Below are 22,963 nucleotides of genomic sequence, written 5' to 3' on the forward strand. Positions count from 1 at the left end.
ACCATGAGAACTGTGTATGAAGAATAAGCTACATCAACTCATTCACTCAGATGTGCCATTTTTGTTGCCATTTTGAAGATATTTATGAATCAATGAAACTAATAGTCCATGTTAAGTTTTGTCTTAATAAACTGAGTTTCAGTGCAATTAATTTACATTGTTGGCACTGTAAGTTGTGTTTTATGCAATGTTAACAAGTGGGTCAAATATAAGACTTTCTCAAAAAACCAATGAACTAAATAAAAAACAAAGATTACTTATATTTCCATACAATGTTCAAATTTGGAAGTATATTAACAGTCCTTTTTTATCAAACTAGTTATATTTACAGCCATTTGTACGTGACTGCTCTCTGTGTGCTTATTTATTTATTTATTCTCTTTTACCTCACATTTAAAAAACCAAAATAAATAAAGTGTCTCTGCATGTTAACTATGGACCGTAAGAGGGGTGTTTTAAGCTTCTGAAACATATTTCTTCCAGTTTAGTATTGTTAATAGAACAATATTAGAATTTGAATTGCCATAATGAGGAAATAAATTTTGGGTCGGTTGTTGTTATCTTTTGTTGTGATAGGTAATATGTTCCGCCCCACAGGAAACTTCACTGTTACTTCTTCGTGTAAGTTATCAGTCAGAAAAAAACTCTATATTCAAACAAGAGCTATCACTAGCACTTTATTACCTGGTAAACGTGTTTCTGTTTGACAGGGGCAGACACTACTTCATAGGTCTGTTCTTGGCCTCTTGGTGTGGTTCTGTGTTGTAATGTTTGACAATGTTCCAGTTTAGTACAAAATATTCATATCTACTCCTTTTGTTCCTCATCAAATGCATGATCCATTCACCACATGTGTGTGATATCTTTTGAATCCACTTGCTGAGATGTGCAGTGAGTGAGAATAAAGACAAAAATTCAGGTTTATATTTGACCCACTACCATATGTTTAATTAACATCAAATTTTAAAATGCAAACATGTGGTTGGTTTAATATTTAATTTTAGTGTATGAATGGAACTTTTGTTAATAATTTAGATAGATGTGATTTATTTGTAGAAAAATGTTGCGTGAAGTTTCGAATGAATGTAATGTTCCAGTTTTGCTTGTGTCTTATCATCATTCTCATTTCTAGTCATGCTAATTTATGTTTCTATTTCTCTAGGAAACATGTATGGTGGTGTAGCAACACCTCTAGCTCTTGTGCACCAGATGCATCAGGGAGGATCAGGAGATTCTGGCAGCCGAGCTGGGAAACCACCAAGTCACAGAGTCGGAGGCAATGCCAGTGAAGGGTATTCAATGAGGAGTGCTCCACGTTTGCCACCCTTGCGAGAATCAGGATCTGGATGTGGACCGGGAGCTGGTGGAGAATGTGAACCCCTTCTTCCACCTTCTGCTGGAGCACCTCACAAGATAGTGCCACGACAAGGGAAGAAATCTAGGAGCAATAATTTGGATGATGATAGCAATTTGCCTCCACCTCCACTACCTCCCCATAACAAAAATTTCCAGCAGTCGGGCACGTCTTCCACAAAGGTTTCACAGCGGTCTGCAGAGGTCGCAAAATATGCTCCGCCATGGCCACGTGGTGCAAGCGGTAATGGTGATGGAGGAATTGTGGTACGCCATGGACCTGTAACAAATGGTTCTGGTGGAGTAAGTGGTGCAATGGTGCGTGCAGCAAATCCACCACATCCGACAAGGGACTCGAATGGAGCTGAACTCAAGCCATACTTAAAACCACTTCCTAAACCTCCAACGAAAGATATCTCTGCCGGCAGACATCGGGGTCGTACTGTAATTCCACCCCCACCACCTCCTCACCATCAGTTTCGATACAGAATGGAAGAGCCAGCTGTAAGAACAAAATTACGCAATAATCCACTTCAGAGACATTACTCAGATGAAAGTTTACAGGGTGCCAGTTCCTTTGGTTTATATTTCTCGAGTCCCCATCAGCAACAACATCGCATCCATTCTTCAGCAGATGAAATAAGCTCACTGAACCATTCCCCTAGCATTAGTTCATCAGATGAAAGTTATAGTCGAACTACAGATGCTGATGCTTCTCCTTCTCCATCACCGCCTCTTCATGCAGAAGTTTCTGTCCAGCAGTGGTTGTATCCATCAGACATTCAAGTTGATCCTTCTTCTTCCCTAGAGAATTCCCCAAGAGCCTCAGTAGATTATATACCTGGTCAGTGCTTCCTACCTAGTAGTTCTGCTGTTGTAGGTGGAAATCATAATAATAACCCTGTGTCTGGAAAGATTCCTAGTGCTCCCCCACTACACGATATTCCTCTCACACAGAACCTCTCATCCTCTCGCAGCTTCTCTCCATCAAGTCACCATCAAGGTAGCAAGTCCAGCAGGAATAATTCTTCAAATAATGGAGGGTCCTCCACCAGCAAGAGAGACTGGAGTCTGTCACCAGGTCGCCATCGACTTGACAATGGCAGCTCTACCAGTAACTCTAGAAGAAGTAATAAATCGTCTGTTGCAACCAATACAGATAATCTTCCCCCTGCTACATTGTTGGCTTTAGCTGCAACTACAAACACCATGGATTCATCAGCCTGTTGCAGTCCCCTTCCATCAGCAGCAGATGGTCAAGAGTCATACCGTGGTGACAGCTGTGGCAGTTTTGAGTACATCGGACACCGTGGCCAACGTTATCCGGTGCGGGACAAAGTTGTGCCTCACAATGTACTACAGAATTCTGGAAGCAGTGGTCAGGCTGTCCGTAGTGCAGTGAAAAGTGCAAAACAAGTCCATAGTTTAGACAAAAAGCTAAGTGCTTTGAGCAATAGTAAAAGTGATAGTGCATCAGTGCAACGAGATGAAAACTTTTTTTGTAAAAATATTGCATCTCATTTAAGACAGTCACCTATTGTGGAGAACTCTGATATTAAGGAGTCCATGACTGGTTTTACAGACGATGTGGATGATGATGACGACAATGTTTCACACATCACATCTGCCAGTGAAAAATCATCGAAAAAGGATGGTTCTAGTCAAACTGACAGGAAGGATGTGGGTCACAAAATTGCTCGTCATCATAGTGTATCTTCTGGAGGTGCTAAGAAAGGTGATTCCCATTCACCAATATCTTCAGTGCCTCCAAGCAGTGGGAAGTTCCCTTCAGTGCCTCCCATTTCTAAGTACCATCACAGTGGTGCGGACATTGTTAATAAGATACCAAACTTTGAGCGTGAAATTCAGAAGCTATTAGAGGACCAAAATCTTTTGAAGAATATACCTCCTAAACCAGAGAAAAGTCACCAAAATAAAGAAATAATATCACTAGAGGAGTTAAAGAATGTCAATCAGGTTTTAGCTGAATTGGGCCAGTCAAGTTACCTGGAGAGGGATGCCATGGTTTTAGGAAGGTATGTAATAAACCAGGCAGATGTTAGCATTTGTAATAATAACAATCTCAGTGGTCAACCTCCAAGAGAACAAGTGGGTTTAGCTGCCATACAAGAACTTGCAAGAAGGCAGCAGGATGAACTGAATAATATCACAGATTCTAATGACAATGCGTGTAGTTGTCGTGTAGATTGTAAGTTTGAGGATGAAAGAATGCCCACAAAAAGAACAAGCAGCAAGGAAGGTTCACTTAAAAGGGGAAGAAACATTATCCCAATGGCTGAAAGTGAGATTAATCAGGAATCTCAAAAAATCCAGCGCCATGTGCCTGTTTCTGTGTCCCCAATACAAACTGGTTGCAAATATCCACTGACAGCTCCAGGTGATAATTTCAGCAGTTGCAGTCAGCTGGTCAGTAAGGATAATAACCAGGGGGTTCATCGTTGTTCCAGTTCCAGGTAGGCCCCCATTTAATCAGAAACGAAAGTGTAATCTTTTCTCTTGACCAATACTAACAGCCAAATATTGAGGCATGTTATTGCTTTTCTATTTTAATTTCTTTAACTTCATCTTTGTGGAAGTTTACTAGTATATATTCATTTTACTAATATACTAATTAAATAGCACCAGCACAACCAGAAGTAATGCAGCACAAATGCAGTTTTATACAAAAAGCACTGATTATGTATTTCTAATGAAATTTCTCTAATGAATTTAACAAAAGTGAAAAGTAAATTTCGTGAGGAGTAAGTGAGTAATATTTGAGTCTTACATATGACTTATCAATGACAAAACATTGGCATTGTTTGATTTCACAAGACAATAATCCTCTCATTCTTAAATTACCATACTGATGAAAAATATCAAAAGTAGTTTACAGACTGGAGCCTGTAAATCTTGAAAAGGCTAAAGGAAAGAGCTTATGCAAATAACAGCACATACTTGTTTGAAACTATAGATAATTTGGAGATAGCTGCGCAGTAAACAAGTAAAATGGGTGGTACTTATAGACTAGAAATTGAAGAGAAAAAAGCATGTAGTAGCTAAAAGTGCAATCCCTCTTCTCTATGTGTATAGTGTATATCTCAAAGCATGAATTGTAGCTGTCTTTCTCTTTGATAGCTATTTGTATACTTCTGATTCTTCTATTTTCTCTGTGACTGCCTATGTACAAACTTCTATACTTATAAGCTTCACAGGAATTCTAAATCATATTAAATAGAGTAATTAATAGTATTGTCTGTGGGGAAATATGGCTCAAGCTCATGCGCTTGCCAGAAGTATTACTGTGTGTCAACTTGACACAGTTGGTAAGGTCCCATATGCCATACAAATAAAACGTATGGAAGCATGGAAGACTCCTTAATTATCAACACAGAAACAATAAGTTCTGTAAACAGTCATTTTTATTTTAAAACTTCATTAATCATTTCAGAGCGTTGTTCCTTCATCACAATGTGGATTGAGTTATTTATGCTACACAATACATTTCACTTAGTTTCAAAAAAATCTTCTACAAACATGCAGACAAACTTTCAGGCACCATAAACTGATTTTCAGAACTGTGTTTTGTATTGTGTTCCCAAATTTATTGGAAGTGATGTGTGTATGTAATAGTACTGATGTCTTAAAAATACTTCCACATGCTACCCATGAAATCAGCATAAAAATAAAGGTTTTCACGTTGTATTAACCTATGTTACACTTTGATGAGACCAACTCTGGAAAAAACAGTGCAGATCAAACGTGAACATTACGATCCAAGAAAGTTGGGCCAACCTATTTTGTTTGCATTGGATATGGCACTGTTCAATGTGTGCATTATCCAAAAAACACCCAGCCAGAGAAAGTAAATATATGTTCATTACTGAATAAATACAGCAGAGATAATATTAAAACAAAATCTCCAGTTGCCAGACTATGAAAAGTATGGAAAACCATCAATAGGTGAAACACTTCTTTGACTCCAAGCACAGTATTGTGCCCATTGCTGAACACATATCAATCTAGCACCTAAAAAAGATTTTAAAAAATAAAAATGGGGATTTGCAAGTTTGCATGAAACACAAAGTAGGAAGTGAAACAACATGTGGATGCATGGAGTGTAGAGTGGCGTTACATCCACCACAATGCTTTCAAAATGATCATGCAATGCAGAACTACTAAATTTTAGAGTTATATGCATTTTTCTATCAGAAATTCATTCAAGAGTAGCATTTTTTCTCGTAGCTACATTTTTTGTTGACAATATCTATGTTTAGGCATCGTGGTGTTACATTCCTTCTAAAGTCACACTTGATGTTCTATTAAAATATTATTTATGTGTAAAAATTTACATGTATATTTTGAAATGTTGTTTGATAATTATGCAACAAAAATATATAAAAAAAGGGACAAGAATTAAATTAGCATTAACATCTACAAGAGCAGTATTACATGAAACAAATGAACCTGTACCTGCATAATAGGTAGCTGCAAATCAGGTTGTATTGCGATTGTCTTGTGCATCACGCTGGCTCATTTTGAATACATCATCTGTAATCACTTTGGCACAGATTTCATCAAACTAAATGGTACTGAAAGGGGCTAACATTAATTCAGTATATCTCATGACCAAGGTATAATATTCCATAAATTTTTTATGGAATCATGAAATAAAATAAGGCATACAAGTGTTTTGTATACTTCTCGATACTTACAGCAATGAAGGATAGGATAAACCTAAAAACTGTACATTTAAAAATGTTACATTTTTTCAGAGCAAGCATTTTGTGCAAACATGAAACTGAAGAATTTGAGTGAGCAGTTGTAATTGTGAGGAAAAATCATTGAGTTGTCTGTCTTCAGTTGATGAGAAGAACCACAATGGAAAGAACTCAAACTTCCATATTTTACTATCTCCCAAGGTACTAACACAAATCATTTGTTCCACTCATAAACAGTTGAGTCTCACACAGAATTCACTTCAGGAATCCACCCACAAACATGGTCTTGTGGGACTATAGCAAAGCTGTGTTTATGTTCAAAGTTAGTGTAAGCCTTGATATAGGAGTGGGCTGCTAGTTTGGGAAGATGCAAGGAAACGTGCTTGTACACTATATATAAGGTCATTGTGAGTGAAAAATTGAGAGTCAAAATAGTATCCAAATCAAAATTGAAAACAAGACAATGTCATCAACACAGTGGAACGTGTGTGAAAACTACAGGTGTTCTACTGTGTCCATGGCTCATTCATAAAGATAACTGCCTAGAGCAGTTGTTAACTCAGATTACCCCTTCAGACACAGGTGATAGGTGGAGTGCTGCATCCCACTATACAGTCTATAGCCTGTATTCCCATATTGCTGTTGGATTTGTAAATTTTTCTGTTTCATCATTGCTTCACAATGGAATAAACAAAATGTTTTATCTTTTGGTCTCATTTTCAACTTAAGCAAAGTTACTGCTTCACTCCCATAGTGTTGTCATTTTTTCCTAATTTACATTTACATCTATACTCTACCAACCACTGTGAAGTGCATGACAGAGGCTTATTCTAAAGTCTTGCTTGGTTCTTTCAATTTGACATCTATCATTAATTTTCCTACTCGGGTAGTAAAGGACAGCAGCACATTGATAGATAACACTTTTATAGACCAAGATAGGTTTAAAAACATAAATTCTTGTCCTGTTGAGAATGGCCTTTCTGATCAAGATGGTCAGCTAGTTACAGTATATGACATAGCTCCAATCAGTAATTCAAAACTAGCCTCCAAAGTTGTGCGTTCAATTAATGACTCAACAATTAGAAATTTCAGAGAAAATCTTTAGCAGTTAGACTGGGATGATGTGTACAAGGAACCCAATGCTAATTTAAAATATAAATTATTTCATGATACACTTGTAAGAGAATTTTAAAACTGTTTCCCCAAGAAAGTAGTTAAATCTAATTATAAGAAACCATGCAAAAATCCTTGGCTTACTAAAGGAATAAAAATATCTTGTAACCACAAAAGGGAACTGTATCTAACAACAAGAAAGAGTAATGACCCAGAAACAGCCAAATATTATAAAAACTACTGTGCTACATTAAGAAAGGTTATTAAAAAGTCCAGAAGCATGTGCATCATGTTTGAGATTAATACCTCTGATAACAAAATCAAAACAATTTGGAATATTATTACAAGGGAGACAGGGCAACCAAAAGTACAGGATGACGGCATCACCACCAAAGCAAATGGAAACTTGATAAACAACAAGCCAGATGTCAAAAACATTTTGAATAATCATTTTTTAAATGTTGTAGAGAAAATAGGATCTAAATTAAATGTTCATTATAAGAAGCAAGGCAGTTAATGGAAGAGGCCTTACCCACACCATTTGATACAATTGAAATTCCAACCACCTCTCCTTCTGAAATCAGGACGATAATGAACTCTCTCAAGAATAAAAGCTCACATGGAATTGATGGCATTTCCAGCAGGATAATAAGAGCTAATTCCCAAGAAATAAGTGGGATTCTTAACCACATATGTAATAGCTCTCTGAAGCAGGGTATTTTCCCAGATAGACTGAAGTATGCCATTGTTAAACCACTGCATAAAAAAGGGGATACGTCTGATGTCAACAACTACCACTCAATCTCTCTTCTGACTACCTTATCCAAAATTCTTGAAAAAGTAATGTATTGCAGAGTAGCTTCACACCTTTGTAAAAATAAAGTTTTAACAAAATGTCAGTTTGGTTTCCAGAAGGCTTTTCAATGGAAAATACTATATATACTTTCACTGATGAAATATTAAATGCGCTGTGTAACCGGAAGTCACCCGTTGGGATTTTTTGTGCTCTATCAAAGGCTTTTGATTGCGTAAATCATGGAATACTTGTAGATAAGCTCAAGTGCTGTGGCATGAATGGGACAGTGCTCAAATGGTTTAATTCGTATTCATGATCTATGGAACAAGTACTAATCTAACCTAATCTAAGACAAGATTTTAAATATGCCATATGACTTTCCACTGCTTAAAATTCTTCTGTGAGCGCAGCTTTTGAAATTATCAGCAGTATTCGGGCTGTTTTCATCTTGGCCATACAGTGTAGTTATTAATCTGAATGAAAACAGAAGAATTATATAAAAGGTTGAAATGTATTCCTGAAATTTCAGTATTTGAAACTATTCTTCATCGTCATACATAAATAGTTAGTCATTAAGTTTTAATCAATGCCGTGAAAAAATTATGTAATCAGTTTTTTGTTGTTTGCAGATACATGTCTCCAGTCATGATCCACACTGAAATCCCCACACCACAGAACCATAGCACTTCACTAAAGGAGCCAAAACAAAACACTACATCCCCTTGATAAAGTGAAGTATTGTGTTGTAATTAGTTTTCAGCCACAGCAGAAATGTTGCAGTTCTGTCAGGCAAATCCAGATGGCCAAGGAAGTCATTTGAACCGGCCTGACACAGCAGCTGGAAACAAATTACCATATGATACTCAGCTTCATCAGTGGTTATGCTATTTTATTTACAGTTTTCCTAGCTGTGTCTTATGGCACTGTGGTACAGGGATTCCATCATGTACCAGAACTGCAGACATCTATCTACAAACAAACAAAAATTGAATATGAACATTGTTTTTTCAGGGTTATGATTAAAATGTAATGATTACTCTCCATAGTGAATAATAGTAGTAAGCTCATGCATGTTAATGTAACAAAAAAACGAGTGTGTTTGGTAATAGCAGTGTACCACTTGAGTCACTATTCATATCACAGGCTAGAAATTATTAGAGTATGAAAAATATGAAACTGAACTTTTATTAATACTGGGATGTCAGGATTATGTAATAATGAGGGAACAAGATGATGTGAAACTTGTGATCGTGTGATTTTAGCGTCTGCTGCACAATGTGACATATGCTGACATGAATTGTTTGCCATCTAGACCAACCTGAGAAAGGAGAGCAGAAAGAACTCTATCTTATGACAACGTGGTGTATGAAATGCAGATGAATGCATCTTCCATCTGGTTTTTATTTAGGAACATACAACTTAATTTCAAGAAGTGGCGGCAGAACACACACATAAAAGAGGGTGGTAGTTAGGCAAGCTTTCGAAGCCAGAGGTTCCTTCTTCAGGTAGAAGGGTTGAAGGGGAAGGGAGAGGCATGAGGGAAGGGGACTGGAGAGGTCAAGGAAGAGGGTTAGATTTCAGGGAAGTCACCCAGAACCGCAGGTCAGGGGAGACTTACTGTACAGGCTGAGAAGGAAAGTCTGATTGTTGGGGACTACATCAGATGAGATTTGAAAACTTGAGAGCTTAAAGGTGGAAGACAGGGTAATATTGAACACAGGGATTACTACTAAAACATAGTGAAACTAGTTAATAAGAGTGAAAAGCTAAGTGCATTTTATGTAACAGAGGTGGAGGGGGCAATGAAAAATAGATGTGTAAGACAATGAAAGATGTAGAAAACTAAAATGGAGTGAAGAAAAGAGTGGTTACTTTGAAGAAATTCTGAGATGGAAGAAATTAATGTAAATGAAGGACAGGTGTGTGATGTTGTAGTGCCAGTTCCTACCTGCAGAGTTCTGAGAAACTGGTGTCTTGGGGGAGGAATCCACATGGCATGTGTGGTGAAACAGACACAGAGGTCAGATTTTCATGTTGTAGAGCATGCTCTGCAAGAGGATATTTCTTGCTGCCAGCACACACACTCTGCCTATGCTCATTCATCTTAATAAATAATTTGGTGGTAGTCCAACCGATGTAAAAGGCCGAATAGTGTTTACATAACAGCTGGTATATGATGCATGTTGTTTCACAGGTGGCTCTCCCTTTGTGATATTAAATGTTTTGCCAGTAGCCATCAAGATCCCATCCCTTGATTCAAACTGACCTGCAGTCCCTCCTTAAGACCTTAGGCCCCTCGCAAAGACTAACACTTCAGTCCATGGAATTTCTTACCCCACCCAAACATCATCCTGGCTGTCCTGTAATTGATGGCTTCAAAATACCCACTGAACTTATATCTGCCTTAATTGATTAGCACCTGCAACTCATAGTAGAAAGACTCCTCTCCTATACCAAAGATATCAACTATTTCCTAGACTGTCTGAAATCTGTGCCCATCCCACTCTAACCACACACCGTGCTTGTCACCATTGATGCCATCTCCCTCTGTACCAGCATCCACCACGTACATTGTCTGTCTGCTGCTGAGCATTTCCTCAGTCAGTGCTTACCAGATTCCAAACCTATAACATCCTTCCTACTCATCTTAATCAGCTTAATACTTACCAACTACTACTTCACCTTGGAGGGGCAGACTTGCAAACAGATCAGGGTTACGACTATGGGGACCAGGATCGCTCCTTCCTGAGAGCCTTTTGATGGGTCACTTGAAGGGGGCTTTCCTGGGATCCATAAGTCTTCAGTACCTGATTTGCTTTAGATACATTGATGACATCTTTACCATATTGACTCATGGTGAGACTGACCCATTGACATTCCTGGAATCTCTGAATATCTTCTCCCAATTAAATTTTACGTTGTCCTATTCTGAATCCCATGCCACTATCCTTGATGTTGATCTCGTCTTCACTGAAGGCCAGCTACACACTTCTTCCCTCATTAAACCTACGAACAAACAACAGTACTTACATTTTGACAGTTTCCATCCTTTCCATGAAAACATTCTCTCCCATACAGCCTTGGCACTCAAGACAAACGTACTTGTTCGGATGCAGACTCTTTACAGCAGTACACCACCGTCCTCACCTCGGCCTTCACTGCACACAATTATCCCACCAGCCTAGTTCAAAAGCAGATTTCCTGGATCATCACATCCAATGGTGGTACTGCTGATCTCTCTAAAAAAACAACTTTGGAGCACCCTCCTGGTGACTAAATATTATCCTTGTGTGGAATGTATTAATCAGCTACTGTGACTTCCTAAAATCATGCCCTCAAATGCGATTCAGTCTGTCTCAAATCTCGCCCACCACGCCTAGAATAGCTTTTCATCGCCCTCCCAACCTCCACAATACCCTTGGTAGACCCTATGCTTCTTCTGCACCCATCTCCCTACCCTATGGTACCTACCCCTGTGACTGTACCTGCTGCAAGACTTGCCCTATGCACCCTCCTACTACCACCTATAGCAGCCCTGTAACAGAGAGCTACCAGTGAAATGACACTTCATGTACCAGCTGTTATGTAAACACTGTTCAGCGTTTTACATCAGTAGGACTACCACTAAATTATCAATTAGGATGAATGGGCATAGGCAGAGGTTGTACATTTTCAACACATAATATCCTGTTGCAGTTCATGCTCTTCAACATGACAGTCTTGACCTAGGTGCCCGTTTCATCACATGCGCCATCGGGATTCTTTCCCCAGACACAATTTTCTCAGAACTCCGCAGCTGGGAACTAGCACTACAACATGTCCTTGATTCTCGCCACACACCTGGCCTTATTTTATGTTAATTTCTTCTGTCTCAGCATCTCTTCATAGCAGCTACTTTTTCTTCACTCTGTTTTAGTTTTCTACATCTTTCACTGTCTTACCCATATATTTTTCACTGCCCCCCTCCAACATCAGGTATGTACAATGCACTTAGCTTTTCACTCTTATTAAATCGTGCATGATGTGCCCTGAATGTAAGCTCTCAGGTTTTCAAATCTCATCCAATGCAATCCCCGACAATCAGTCTGTCCTTCCCATCCCGTGTGATAAGTCTCCCCTGACTTGCAGTTCTGGATGACTTTTCCAGAATCTACCCCTTTTCCTAGACCTCTACAGTCCTTTTTCTTCACCCTTCTTCCTTCCCCTTCAACCCTTCTGCCTGAAGAAGGAGCCACTGGCTCCGAAAGCCTGCGTAATTACAACCGTTTCTTATGTGTGTGCTCTGCTGCCACTTGGTTAGTAGAGTTTTTATCAAGCCAATTAAATTATTTTGTCAAAAACTGATTGTTTTCGCTGTTAATTTCAAGAAGGCTGTTTTCATGTATTGCTGAATGGCCAAAGAAAAATACCAGATGTCTAGATTGACTGTGTCATTGTGTGCTCTCATTTTGTGGCTTGTCTCTGAAGTGTATCACTTCTGTATTGAGTTATTTGTTGACAGCGTGTTGAACTTACATCCATTAGACCTTAATGTAATTTGTTCTTGGTATCTACTCTATAAATAATCTCTCTCAGCTTGTAAACACAGGTGGCACAGTATGAATAGTTTAAATGTATAATATAATGTATTCATTAATTGTATAGTTGCAAACACTGATGGCCAAATAAATGTCATTATTAATTGCATCTGGTTCCAAGTTTGGTTGGACTAGATCATGTTCTGATAAACCAAACGGATTCTAAAATACCAAGTACTCATAGGTTTCCTGTAATAATATTACTGCATAATGTTTATGGTATTACTATGGACAAGAACTTAGTACATCAAATTGTGGAAGTTCGTGCCCATTCAGTGAAGTATACCAGTGTCCTTGCAATGTCAACAAAGTCATCCTGACTTCTGGCATTGCAACTGCCAAGTGCCCTAAGAATCAGTTTCCCATAACAGTGTATTGCAGCATGTGGCAATTTACTTAGGTCCCATTTGTGTGTGTTTCTGGCATTGTTTACAGGTACTGGACAAAAATTTGGAAAAACCATAAGAAATGCGTTCTTGAAAGTAAGTGGAGATGCTAACCAAGCCTGTAGGTGGTGCTGTTGTATTTGACTACAAACAGCACCTGTGCAATCCTGTCACTATATTACAAGTGTCAGTCATGGTCAGAACAATATTCTGTGTAGTTTTGAGTGCATTAGGTCAGAGCTAAATGAACTAGAACATGGGAAAATTGTTGGTGATCTTATGGTGGGTACTTCCATATCAAAGGTAACCAAAAGTCCTCTATGTTTCAAAAGGCGCTGTGGTGAAGACTTACACGGCATACAGGGAAAGCTGGAAAAACATCATCCACTAAGTAACAACAAGGATGAAAATGTGTTTGTTAATCATGACTCACAGTCACTGAAGGTAATTGTGGAAAAAAAAAATTTATGAGAATTACAGCAGCAAAAAATAATTGCATAACTGAATGTCACACTCACACACTTTTCCAGTTACAAAACAACACAAAGGGCACTCCATACACAGGGAAGTGCAGGACAAGCTGGAATTCCAAAACCACTCGTCAGTGGTGAAAATGTCCTTAATAAGAAAAATTAGTGCCAAAGCTATAAAGCCTGGACTGTGGAGCAATAAAAGAAAGTCATTCAGTCAGCTGAATCTTGTCACACACTGTTTCTGAGTTCTGGCAGAGGTTACATCTGGTGTATGCCATCCCAAGCCTACACTACAGAGTGAAACATGGGGGTGGGGGGTGATAATTTGGACAGCAGTATCTTGGTATTCCATGGGCCCCATAATTACTCTGGAACATTGCATTACTACCAAGGATTATGTAGCCATTTCAACTGATCAGGTCCATGCATGATACAACATTTGTTCCACAATGGTGATGATGTGCACCAAGAGGACAGAGCCCCTGACTATACTGCTAGTATCATCCAGGAACTGCTTTTGTGAGCACTTGGAAGAATTGTTGCTTCCTCCTGGCCATCACAATCACAAGATATCAGTATTATTTAGCCTTTGTGGTCTACTTTGGAGAGAAGGGTGCACGATTACTATCCACCTCCTTCATCATTACTTGAACTTGTGGCTATTTTGCTGGAAGAATAGTTTAAGACAGTGCAAGACTTGTATTTATTCATTCTGAGATGTCTGGAAGCTGTTTTGAATGCCACCCATTTTCCTACACCATATTGTGCATAGTAATGTGTTTTGTTTTTGGTGTTTTCATGTTTTTGTTCACCCCCAGTATGTTAGGTACTAGGATCAGTTAGTTATATTTTTACATTCAGTGAGATAATCAGCTATTTCATTAGGTGAAGTGATGGATAAGCCTACTGCATTGCAAGAAAATGTGCACAAAATGTAGAGCATATGTCACAGAAACGAATAGTACAGAGGTTTCTGCCATGATTAGTGGCATCCTGCAGTTGTCCCTAGCACCTGGAAACAGTTGATGTGTGTGTTTGAGATGTGCTTGTGTGAATATGTGTGTGTGTTTATTATTTCAAAAGAACAACTTTGTTTGAAAGCTTAATTATTTTAGCAGTCTTTTTCATTGTGCCTGTCTGAACTGAACATGTACTCTCCAGTGAGCAGCAGTCTATCCTTCCCATATTGTTCTTATCATCCTGACTATTGTTTGATTTTGCACCAGAGTACGTGACTTTACTCTGAACCTTAGAAAAGTAGGCAAACTTAGTACAAAAATTATTTTTGTATCTTGCATTGTGATATATAAATCACAGTTCAGCTGAAACTGATGGCATTATCAACAACAAAAGGCGTTATGGAATAAGTATACTGGGAATTGAGTGTAAGAATCCCAAGATCCTTCAAGAGAATTCTGCACGGTGTGCATTTAGATACTTTATGCAGTACTTGTATGTTTGCTTCTGCTGAATATTACTTCATTTACTTGAGGCAATGATTTTATTTGTTATACACCAGAGATCATCTCACCCTCACAATAAACAGATCAAAATACTCATCCACATAGGATACACATAAATAAGCTTTTATGAGTATAGGAAAACAAGGAAACAAGGAGTTACAGTATCCAAAATAACCCAGCACAATTATCTTCAAGTCACCTCACTGAGAGATGCCTATAAAGGAATGTATGCTAAACAGAGCTTCTTGATTAGCTGACTTGTGTGTTGACTCCATTGCAGCTTATAATGTAGTCAATTTGCAAGCAATTTTACAAATAGTGTTTCATTTGTTTCATAACCAGTAATGTATACTTCCAGTGCTAACATATCATTTTCTCTTGTTTGGAACTGCATAATGTGAGTCTTTGTGAAATTCCCACTTCAACTGTTTTTTCATCAATAAGACAGCCATACTCTGCAAACCACTGTGAAGTGCATGGCGGAGGGTACTTCCCATTGTAATGAATGTTAGATTCTAAACAGAATCCTATTGTGTGAAATTAGGGCAGTGCATGAATTCATCAATGACTGTTGCTAAGTCTTGTCAAAAGATCTCCTGTAAAACCAAAGAAATTCTGGTATATGTAAAGGTTGTCAGTGGCACCCAAATCAGTGTCCAGACACTCGTAGACAACACTCATACCAAAACTGAGTGTAGCAAAGCAAAAGTGGAAATTCTTAACTCCGTTTTCAAATTGTTATTTACAAAGAAAGACCCAGAACTATTGCCCTTCTCTGTTTCTCGCAGCACTGTGAAAGACAAGTGATGTGGATGTTACTGTCAATGGTGTTGAGAGACAGCTGCTACTGCTAAAATTGGACAAAGCCCCAGTGCCCAACTGAATCCTTACCAAAAGGTGGCATTTTCCACTTTTGTTTTATCAGTTTTATTTCTTCATGATTACTTTCAGCCTTCTAGGCCATTCTCAAGAGTTTAGTGGTTCTGTACAAAATAGAATATATTACCTCCACAAATAGAAATATTATGAAGTGAATGTAGACATTTGCCTGTAACACAAAACTATGCCTTACATATTGAAATGTCAGCATCTTTAAATTTGTGTTTTCAATTTGTCTTAGTTCACAATTGCTGTCTTGTTGGTTTGACAGCTACTGAGTGGAGGTAATATAATATAATATAATATATTCTATTTTGTACAGAACTGCAAAATCACTTGAGATGGGCATTCACCTTGTTTTAATAAATTCATTGCTTTGGTACCCCCATGAAGAAAATTAATCTCCAATAGATTCTATACTGTATTTGTGGTCAAGTTAACCTCTCTTTTAGCCTTAATACACAATAGAAAGCTAGAAAAGAGAAATGGCTAGTTGGAAATTAGATGTCTTGGGAATTAGTTAAGTGTGGTGGCATGAAGGAACGATTTGTAGTTTGTTAGCAAGTTATCAACACAAAATCAAATAGAGATAATGCGGGAGTAGGTCTAAAATGAGTAAGAAAATATGTTGTAAGTGAACTGTTATGTATGGTGGAGTGAACACATTATTATAGCCAATACAGACACAAAGCCAAGACTCACTACAGGAATAAAAGCATGTTTCTACCAACTCCTTTGATGATAAATATATTGAAAGAATGATCAGATAAAATAAATTATTTAGTTTATTAAACAAGACAAAAATTTAACTACACTGGAGGACTGGAATTTGACAGTAGGAAAAAGAAGAGAAGGAAAAATAGTAAGAGAACATGTATTGGGGAATGAAATTAAAGGGAAAGCAGTGTGGTACAATTTTAAATAGGAAACAGTTTAATCATTGCAAACTCTTGGTTTGGAAACCCCAAAAAGTTTGTGGAAGAGAGCTGAAGGCACCAGATGGTTTCAGATATGTTGTATATTAATAACATGGAGATTCATAAATTATGTTTGAAGTTGCAAAACATTTCTGGAAGTGGACATAGACTAAGCTAATTTATTGGTTATGAACTGCTGATAAAATCTGAAGCATTGCAAAAAGCCAGGTAAGTAAAGAAATGGGACCTGGCCAAACTGAAAGGACCAGAGGTTGTTGGGAGTTTCAGAGGGACCATCAGTCAACAACTGTCTGAAACAGGCGAGTGAAATACAAGAAGAGATGAATGGATAGCCTTGAGAGATGAAATAGTGCAGTTAGCAAAGGAACAACTGAAAAAAAAGATGAAACCCAGTAGAAATCATAAGATATCACGAGATATTGAATGTAATCGATGAAAGGAGAAAAATACAGAACAAAATGGAATACAGACATATAAAAACTGATGTTGACAGGAAGTGCAAAAAGCTATTGGAGACATGCAAAGCTGTAGAAGCATTCATGACTATAGAAGAGACAGATGCCATCTGTAGGAAAATAAAGGCAATCTCTGAAGAAAACAGAAGCAGCTGTATGACTACCAATAGCTCAAATGTCATAGACTGGGCAAAGATGGGCTTTCTGAAAAGTGGAAGGATAATACAGAAGGCTGTACAAAAGAATAAATCAGATTGTATTCCAGAGATGTTTAGGAATAAGTGAGGCACTGCAGACCCCATCATAGAATATGGGCAACTCACAGTAGTGTTCACTGACCTGCACAGTAGTGTTCACTGACCTGAAACTTCCTGGAAGATTAAAACTATATGCCAGACCATGCCTCAGGCAAGCAGACAAGTGCTCTGCTGACTGAGCTATCTGAGAACAGCTCATGACCCACCCCCGCAGCTTTATTTCTGACAGTTCATCGTCTCTGAATGTCTGTCAAGTTTGGAAGGATGGAGACGAGATACTGGTGGACATAAAGCTATGAGGGCTTATCATGAATTGTGCTTGTACACCTCAGTCAGTAGAGTGCTTGCCCGCAAAAGACAGAGTCTCAGGTTTGAGTCCTGGTCCAGCACACAGTTTCAGTCAGACTGCAGTTATAAGTGTTGAAGGGCATGAAAAGGGGCCACTAATTGGGAAGGGTGTGAAGCAAATGTTATTGAAGCTATACATTGAGTGACCTGTGAAGTTTGGAGAGAGGATTAAAGTTCAGGAGGAAGAAATGAAAACTTAGAGGTTTGTCAGTGACACTGTAATTCTCTCTGAGATGGCAAAAGACTTGGAAGAGCAGTTATGTGGAGTGTACTGAAGGGAGATTCTAAGGTGAACATCAACAAAACTAAAACAAGTGTACTGGAGTGAAGTCAACATCAATCAGGTTGACACTGAAGGTATTAATGAGATGCTAGAACTCAAAGGAAACTTTTGACAGTAAGCTTGAGCAGCAAGCTGTTGGCTGACAGTGACTGAAGCAGAGACTGTACACTGAGGTGACAAGTCAAGGGACACCTCATTTCACCTGGCGTAGTACATCAAACTCGACACAGCGAGGGCTCCACAAGTCATTGGAAGTCCCTGCAGAAATATTGAGCCATGCTGCCTCTACAGCCATCCACAACCGTGAAAGCGTTGCTAGTGCAGAATTTTGTGCATGAACTGAACTCTTGATTATGTCCCATAAAAGTTTGATGGACTTCATGTCAGGTGATAAGGGTGGCCAAGTCATTCACTCTAATTTACCAGTATGTTCTCCAAACCAATCACGGACACTAGCGGCCCTGTGATATGATGAACTGTCCATGTATGGCTGCAAATGGTCTCCAAGTAGCAAAACATAACCATTTTCAGTCAATGATTGGTTCAGTTGGACTAGGGGACTCAACCCATTTCTTGTAAACATAACCCACACCATTATGGAGCCATCACCAGCCTGCACAGTGTGTTGTAGACACATTCAGTCCATAGCTTCATGGGGTCTGTGCCACATTCATACCCTACCATCAGCTCTTACTAACTGAAATTGGGACTTATCTGACCAGGCCATGGTTTCCGGTCATCAAGGGTCCAACTGATAGGCTCGTAAGCTCCAGGAGAGGCACTGCAGGCAATGTTGTGCTTTTAGCAAAGGCACTAGCATCAGTTGTCTGCTCCCATGGCCCATTACTGACCAATTTCCCCTTGCTTTCCTAACAGATACATTTGTCATGTGTCCCACATTGATTTCTGAAGTTTCACACATTGTTGCATGTCTGCTAGCACTGACAACTCTAAGCAAATGCCACTGCTCTCATTTGTTAAGTGAAGGCCATTGGCCGCTGCATCATCTGTGGTGAGAGGTAATGCCTGAAATTTCGTATTATCAGGCCACTCTTGACACTGTGGATCTTGGAATATTGAATTCCCTAATGATTTCTGAAATGGAATATCCCTCATATTCAGCTCAAACAACCATTTTGCATTACAAGTCTGTTAATTTCTGTTCACATAGATCACAGCTCTGCCAATGCACTGCCCTTTTATACCATGTATAAATGACACTACTACCATCTGTGCATATCACTATCCCATGACTTTTGTCACCTCAGTGTATAAACTGCACACTGGCAGTTTTAAGAAAAGCATTTACACACAGAAAGAGAGAGGGGGAGGGGGGGGGGAGATTTTAACATTAGATATAAATTTGCATGTTAATAAGTCTTTTCTGAGAGCATTTGTCTTGAGTGTATCCTTGTATGCAAATGAAATGTAGATAATTAACAATAGAGACCAAAGAAAATGGAAGCTTTTGAAATGTAGCACTACAGAACAACACTGAAGATTTGGTGAAGAAACTGGATATCTAGTGAAGAGATACTGAATGAAACCGAGAAGAAAAGAAATGTATGACACAACTTGACTAAAAGTAGGGTGAGTTGATAGGGCTCTTTAGGGCATCAAAAAATTGTCAGTATTGTAATGAAGTGAAATGTAACAGGTAAGCCCTGCAGAAGGAGACTAACATTTGACTAAAGATGTTCAGATCCATGTAGGTTGCAGTATGTATACAGAGATAAAGAGTGTAATGGAGAGCTGCAGAAACCAGTTGTCAGACTGAAACAACAACAACAACATGCTGTGGATCCATGAACAAAACACTGTGCTCTGTAGCTGCAAGAAAGTGCAGGACACATCCTTCTACACAAAGGGTAGCTGAACCAAGTCACATTGGCTCTGTCCAATCCCACTCACATTTTCTTTTGTAGAATCTTAGAACTTATTTTGAACACACAGAAAAAAGTAGGTCAAACAGAATTATCTTCACAATGCCAACCAGCACATATCCAGAAAAGATCAAGTAAATGAAACCTAACTCATTTTCTTCACACATGACTACCTGAAAGCCATATATCAAGACCATAAAGTAGATGCAGTATTTCTTGATGTCCAAGAAGCATAGCTTGAATACACAGCATGCAAGGAATTAAAATGCCAGTGAACAAACCTGCATTAATAATTGGATGGGGACATGTAGTCTGGGTCAGTGTCATGCCACATAATCTGCATAGCTGAAATAGATGTGAACATTACTAAGTAGAGAATTGATGAATTTGACCTAACTCACATTAGAAGGGATGTTCTCAATTTTCTTCTGTCATTTGGGAAAATAAATGAGTCACCTTTGCAGCACCCTTTTGTGTGTATGAATATCCAGAGCAAGCAGGAAAGAATGGCTGTGTTACATGCATATGAAGTCAAAACAAAATAAATGACTGCATATATTAGTACCTAAAGGAATATTAAACAAAATTTGGAAGGAGACAATAGAATCAGTATGTTTCAGAAGTAAAAAAAAAAAAAAAAAAAAAAAGAACATAGAAACAATATGGAAAAGATAGGTTGTTACTCACCTCGGAGAAGAGATGTTGAGTTGCAGACAAGCACAATGAAAACTAATTCTAAGATAGAGAAGCTTTTGGACAAGGTCCTCCTTCCATAGTAGAAAACTCACATACATGGCCACTGTTTCTGAGTGCTTAGAAATGTAGAAACCATTTATTTATTTTAAATACTCACTTGCACTGAAACTGTCTTTTACTCTGTGAGTTCTATATACTCTCCCAACCTCCTCTTCCTTATCACAGTGATCTTCATCTCAGATTTTATTTTAAAATTTTGTTGGAAATATTGACAATGTGGCAAACTGAATTGAACATTCGCTGGGTTATATGTTGAAGAAAGAAGTCACTGTAACACATAAAAAAGGATGAAGATAAAGTAGTTACTAATGTGCATACACTGTTTTTAGTTTGTGGTAAAGTAAGACAACACTTTTGATAGCCAGATTTAGTTCTGATAAAATTTATTCAGTGAATTGTAATACTTTGCATGAAATTATCTAGATGTGAGTGTTCACAGTACTTAATTGATAAAATATACATTGAATTTATTGCACAATATTTTCTTTATATAGTAATAGAAAACCGTTGTGCTTTTTGTTATTTTCTAACTTGTTTGGATTGTATATTTAGTATCCATTCATAAGTACCTAAATTCTAGGTTTACAGTGCTCCAGTGCTATTGGCTGTCCTTTTATTTTTTTCCCTCTAAATAATGACAGTATGCACATCTCTGAAGCTTAGAATGTTATGCTTATTTTGCCAGATAACTGAACAATATATTGCCAAAATTTTAATCATTTCTAGATTGGTGTTCATGCTAAGATATCAGTGGTATGATTTTGGAAGAGGATGCTGTAATAGCACAGTGATTTGTTGTTTCTCCTCTTTGTTGATTTGTGAATGTAGGGAAGAGACATGTACAGTATCTGCATGATCTTGGGCATATTTTACACAAAAATGAGGATTTTTTATTGCAAAATGAATGTGACAGCTCTAAGACCTTACCCACAATTCTAGACACGTGTGCAGAATGAACACAACATTCCATCTTTCAGTTTAGTTTTAGTCCTCAGTCATTCTATTCATGCATGAAAACCTTTGCTGTGTATTAGGTTATGTCACATAATTGTTAAGTTGGTGCTACAAAATCACATAGTCTCCCATAAATAGAACTTATCTCTTTGTTTTCCGTATTACCTCTCATGCCTAAAAACTTACACTGCAGGCTATTAAAAACATGACACAAGGAAGATATCAAATAACAAGATTTTACTTATTCTGCAGCAAAAAGACTCTTAACACGGTTTTCTATTGAGCTGAACTGAGCTTGTGAAAGACTCAGGTATATCATCCCATTCTGCTTCAGCTCCATGTCAGAATTCATCAACCCTAGTGTATGGTAAATGGTGGCACCCAATCAATGATGAGATGTTTTCAGTGGGTGAATAATCTGGCTAGGTCAACAGCTGAACATCCTCTGCCTCAATGCAGCCCTGCATTTCTCCTATTTACACAAGGCTTAGAATGAGTCCCTTCCAAACGGCCAACATTCGTATTTGATTTCGGAATGAGGAACCTGCTGTATAACGTTGGTTTATTAAAGAATTTTGATGGAATTACTCCTATCTGCTTTGTGTGGTTGTGCTGAAATGCTAATTTTTTGCATATTCAATTATGCAGTACAAATCATGCCAGTTTGACATTTGTTACATGACTACTTCATGGCGCTGCAACTTTAATGGCCAACAGTGTACATGTAACATTGGAATCAAAAATCAAAAAGCCCTTTTTTTAAAGCCAATGCTTACATAAAATTCAGACAAAGAAAGAGTGCTAATAAAAGTGTTCAATGCATGTGCCATCTGCAAAACTACACTTTGTTACCATGTGAGGATCATTCCAAAAGTATTTACCAGTGTCAAAGCTAAAGTTCCTGTGACAGTATTGTCAGCCCATATACTACGCTGATTGTTACTTAGGGAATGCCACTGGTAAAACTGGGCTGATGAAAATAAATAATTGAAGATGATGGTGCCTCTCAAAAGTGATCCTTGTCCTGGACATTCTTCAAAGCCCACAATGCAAGAAAGCATCAGTATTCCAAGAATAAATATTGAAAAAGCCTAATATTTACTGTTTTTACAGACCAGGAATTTTCTAAGTATCAGATTTACAGCAAAACAAATAATTGATTTAAAGTTTTGGTCTGATTAAGTGAACACTGAGTGTTATGTTCCATTTCACACTGACAGAAACCTGTAAGTAATATGGAATATAGTAACTGGTCATCAGACACAACTTGCTTTCATGAACCTAAAATGACATGCTGTTAGTATAAATATAGCAAGGGAAGATCTAGC

General features: G+C 38.1%; 1 protein-coding gene across 1 annotated transcript in view; it reads left to right on the top strand.

The window, feature by feature from the left end:
• Window positions 1-22,963, top strand: part of LOC126252611 (Ca(2+)/calmodulin-responsive adenylate cyclase) — a 370,372-nt gene that overhangs the window by 310,948 nt on the left and 36,461 nt on the right. The window contains exon 22 of the mRNA XM_049953514.1: window positions 1,163-3,389. Coding sequence (XP_049809471.1) covers window positions 1,163-3,389 — 2,227 coding nt within the window. The remainder of the gene's footprint in view (window positions 1-1,162; window positions 3,390-22,963) is intronic.

Source organism: Schistocerca nitens, chromosome 4, assembly GCF_023898315.1.
Source record: "Schistocerca nitens isolate TAMUIC-IGC-003100 chromosome 4, iqSchNite1.1, whole genome shotgun sequence".
Classification (NCBI taxonomy): domain Eukaryota; kingdom Metazoa; phylum Arthropoda; class Insecta; order Orthoptera; family Acrididae; genus Schistocerca; species Schistocerca nitens.